Source organism: Sinocyclocheilus rhinocerous, unplaced genomic scaffold (genome assembly GCF_001515625.1).
Source record: "Sinocyclocheilus rhinocerous isolate Xijiao unplaced genomic scaffold, SAMN03320098_v1.1 scaffold4841, whole genome shotgun sequence".
NCBI lineage: Eukaryota > Metazoa > Chordata > Actinopteri > Cypriniformes > Cyprinidae > Sinocyclocheilus > Sinocyclocheilus rhinocerous.
Window position 1 is genome coordinate 94,675 of NW_015625569.1, and position 4,770 is coordinate 99,444.

The 4,770-nt window shown below is 34.3% G+C and overlaps 1 protein-coding gene across 1 annotated transcript in view; it reads left to right on the forward strand.

Annotated features, from left to right (window-relative positions):
- The window catches only part of LOC107750187 (ciliary neurotrophic factor receptor subunit alpha-like), a 45,035-nt gene that overhangs the window by 30,302 nt on the left and 9,963 nt on the right, over positions 1-4,770 (forward strand). Inside the window, exons 4-7 of the mRNA XM_016565471.1 lie at positions 407-567; positions 2,415-2,529; positions 3,656-3,825; positions 4,038-4,207. Of these exons, the coding sequence (XP_016420957.1) occupies positions 407-567; positions 2,415-2,529; positions 3,656-3,825; positions 4,038-4,207 (616 nt within the window). The remainder of the gene's footprint in view (positions 1-406; positions 568-2,414; positions 2,530-3,655; positions 3,826-4,037; positions 4,208-4,770) is intronic.

Sequence of the window (4,770 nt, forward strand, 5' to 3'; positions counted from 1 at the left end):
TCTCCAGTCTATATTAAGCTCCATTAGACTCCAGAGCTAAGCTTTCCTGTAAGGAGTGATAATAGTGTGTTTAATCACCCTCTGCAGGGGCACGGGGCCAGTCCTTATAGGGTTTGGACACATCAAGGCTATTTACTGTGGGTAGGGGGGCTTGATTCCCCAGCCTCAGATTTTGGCAAGCCTTGTGTTTCATATAAATGTGTATTTCCTGCCAATAAAGACACTGTCCAAGAGAATCCCAGTGCCAAAAACAAGATTTGCACAACCCACGAATGAGTAACACGATACGCAGGTCCAGCTGACGTTGATAGCGGTTATTTTGTGGGCCAGTCTTTGATTAGAGCCGGTTTGTGAGGAAAGCAGGTGAAGGTTGTTGTTGACTCTTGAGTTGTGGATGGGTTCGCAGGTCTCCGGTGGAATGGCGGTTCAATGGGAGCTCAGTACCACCGTGGCAAACACACAAGGGCTCGCTTACACTACTGAACACCACGCACTCGATGGAAGGCAACTACAGCTGCCATGATGAACGAGGAACATTACTGCAGTCCATCAAACTACGCCTGGGCCGTAAGTCAGCTTCAGCGATACAAGAGTCCCTTGTTTCGTGTTTTGACTCACAATGTGGTTCATTTGATAAAATATTTGAGAGTAAGGGTTTAAAGAATTGCCTTAGGGTAGATGCCATATTTAATTTAGTGTTAATGAAAACTAGGCCCCAACGGATAGATGTGTTATACCTTGTGCCTTGGCATCCATTACTAAGACCAAAAACAAAATTAAAAATACATCATTTGTTGGAGTGTTTCTAGGGGCCATGCTATGCCTATTGCGATAAATGTTAATATATTGGCTCCATTGTTTTCACTGAAATAGTTTTACTATAACTTTTCTCTTTCTTTCTTTCTTTCTTTCTCTTTCTTTCTTTCTTTCCTTCCTTTTCTTTCTTTCTTTCTTTCTTTCCTTTTTTTCCTTCCTTCCTTCCTTAGGTTTACTCTTTTCTCTTTCTTTCTTTCTTTCTTTCTCTTTCTTTCTTTCTTTCCTTCCTTTTCTTTCTTTCTTTCTTTCTTTCCTTTTTTTCCTTCCTTCCTTCCTTCCTTTTCTTTCTTTCTTTATTTCATTCCTTCCTTCCTTCCTTCTTTCTTTCATGATTTTTATTTGTTTTATTTTTAAGTTATTAAGTATGCTTTTATTATTTATTTATTTATTTATGCTCTTATTAAATATGCTTTTGTTTATGCTTGTATTTATTTATTTATGCTTGAATTTATGTTTTTATTTTTATTTAAGTTTTCAATTATGCTTGTATTATTATTATTATTATTATTATTATTATTGTTTGTTTATGTATTTATATTAAGATTTAATTTATGCTTTTATTTATATTAATAATTATATTTTTTTAAATTATTGCTTTTATTAAAAAGATTATTTGTTTTTTTGTTCATGTTTTTATTTCTACTTTTAATAATGCTTATTTGCTTACACATGCTTTTATTATTTTTTTATGGGAAGTGCAAATCTATATGATTTTTCTGTGTCAGTCAGCATTTTTTATACAAATGCTCTTGACTGTCCTTAAGTTGCATTGAAGCAGGACATTCCTTCCTAACACCATGCGACGAATTGAACAGACTATATGTTTATCCCTCGCAGCCTTGTCTTCATTACCTTTGAATTTAACATGGCATCTACCACGACTACGTTCCATTGCTTCTGATTGAAAATGGCATCTTAAGAATATTGTTGGCTTAAACCAACGAAAGTGTTGTAGCAACATAAACATAACGGATAAGATAAACTTTGAATCATGCTATTGACTCATTGGAAATTTAATCTCAGATCATACATCCAAGAAGTGCACATGTGTGCTTGAGGCCTCTAAAATGGTGCTTCTATGGAAACGTGTTTAATGTCAAATTAAATTTGTACTTTAAAGTATGTTTTAAATCATTTAGTTTTAAAGAAGCTTTAACGAAGTACACTCATTGACATTGGTATTGATATTGACAACTGAAATATTGGTATCTGTAATTGTACACGTCTCATAGTTGCTCGATGCCTCTGAAATGCTGCTGGAAACGGTGGAAATGTTCCTGTAAAAAGGAAACCCGTTGTGCCCTGGGAGATTTAGAAAGTGTGCAGTTGTACGCCCTTGCTGTTTAACTCAGGGCACTTCCTCTGACAGGAAGTCGCTGCATCACAGCTCCACAGTTTCCTGATAGGAAGGGTGAGATTGCTGCTTCGAGCGTGTGTGTGAGTTTAGTCGAGCGTATCACATTCCCTCATGTTCTTGAAGGCAGTGCTTGAGTTAAACAGCTGTCTTGTGCAGTCTGTCTGTTTGGGTGTTCTCAGATAAAGTGTATTTATGTCTGAAGTTATCTCATGAGATAGTTTTTGTCTTCTTCTTCTTTTAGATCCGCCTAACTTCGTCAGAGTTTCTTGTCGTGTGCCGAATCATATGAAAATCTACTGCTCCTGGGTACAAACTAAGACAACACACCTGCCCACGTTATACAGAACCTCCTACAGGTGCACTCTCATCTCCATTTGTGAATAATAATAATAATAATAATAATAATTTTAAAAAAATATTTATTTAAACAAGTGCCTATTTATTTATTTATTTATTTCATTGGTAACACTTTACAATAAGGTCTCATTTGTTAACATTAGTTATTGCATCAGCTAACATGAATTAACAATGTACAATATAATTTTAATAGCATTTATTAAGCTTTGTGGTGACACTTTAGCGAACACATATTCACTATTAACTACGACTTTTGCCTCAATAAACTCCTAATTTGCTGCTTATTATTGGTAAGGTAGTTGTTAAGTTTAGGTATTGGGTAGGGTTAAGGGATCTAGACTAAGTTCATTCATTAATGTGATTTATACTAATAAACGGCTAACATGTGAGTAATATGCATGATAATTAGCAACTAGTTAATAGTGAATAGTGTTCCCTAATCTACGTTTGATTTTAATAATGCATTAGTAAATGTTGAACTTAACATTAACTAAGATTAATAAATACTGTTTTAAGTATCATTCATGTTAACTAATATTATATAGTTAACTAATGTTAAGAAATGTCACCTTATTGTAAAGTGTTAGCATTTTATTAAATTTTTGTTGATATATACATTACCATTCAAAAGACTGGGGTCAATAGGATTTTTTTTTTTTTCTTTTTACAGTGACAAATTAATACTTTTATTCAGCAAACACATTGAATTGGTTAACGTGACAGTAAAGACATTGATAATGTTTGAACAAGATAAATTTGTTGAACATGTTAAATGTTTTATTCATCAAAAAATAAAAAATAAAAATATTTCTACAAAAAACAATATTGAATATATCCATTAAAATATTACAAAAATATATATTTCAACATTGATAATAATCAGAAATTAATAATCAGCATATTAGAAGGATCATGTGACCCTGAAGACTGGAGTTAATGATGCTGAAAATACAGCTTTGATCACAGCAATAAAATATTTTTAAATATTTTAAATTTTTAAATATATTCACATAGAAAACAGTTATTTTAAAATGTAAACTATGATTTTATGTTTGCTGTATTTTTGATCAAATACATGTATTTATTATTTATTTATTTCCTTCCTTCCTTCACTGTTTTCTGCAGTGTTAATAAAGGCAGAGAGGTGGAGCCCTGCGAGCAGGAGCACATTGGGGTGAATGAGTGTATGATTTCTAACCCACCGTTCTGGACCTCAAAGTTCCTGGTGAACATCACCGAAATCAACCCTCTGGGATCCAACTCCACCATCCTCCAGATAGATGCTCATGAACTCTGTGAGTTTGCCTTCATACTGTTAGCAAATGCATTGAATCATTTCATGTATTTTGATTTATATTATAAGAGAATTTTGAAATATATTTACACATGGCCACTTCCCCACCTCAGCAAGTATTGAGGACTGTTAAAAGGCTTGCTTTAAAGAGTTCACAATCTTTTGTTCTGTTTAATGTAATAAGAATGGATGTCTGTAATTGTGTGTTTGCAGTGAAGCCGTATCCTCCCGAGGACTTCCGAGTTCTTCAGGTGGAAGGTCAGCCCACTCAGTTACTGGTGCAGTGGAGTTGTCCTTCATCCTGGCCAGCTGAAATCCTGTCTGCTTTTCCCTTAACCTTCTCACTGCGCTACCGGCCGATCGGCTCCAACTACTGGTCGACAGTAAGAACCTTATACAAACAATCAACCTCAATTATTACTTATTAATTAGATAGAATGTGTATGTGGCAGAAGATATTTTGAAGAATGTTAGTAGCCATTGACTTCCATAGTATTTTTTTACTTACTACTATGGAAGTCAATCAACGCTTTGGTTACCAACATTCTTCAAAATATCTTCTTTTGTGTTCAACAGAAGAGAGAAATTCATACAGGTTTGGAAGAACATGAGGGTGAGTAAATGATGACAGATTTTTCATTTTTTGTGTCAATCATCCCTTTAAATTCGGAATAATTATGTTCTGTCATCAGTTACTCACCTTCACGTTGTTCGAACCTTTATTTAACCTAAAAGACAATATTTTTTGTCAATATAATGAAATTCATTGTGGTCCAAAACAACACTGGAACCCCTTTGACTTTCATTGTATGAGGAAAAGGTCATTTTCTTGGTTTACAACCAACATGCAACCCTCATATCATATGAGTCTTCAATAAACAGTCCTGTAGTCCAGCCCTCTCAGCACACACACACACACACACACACACACACACACACAGACAGT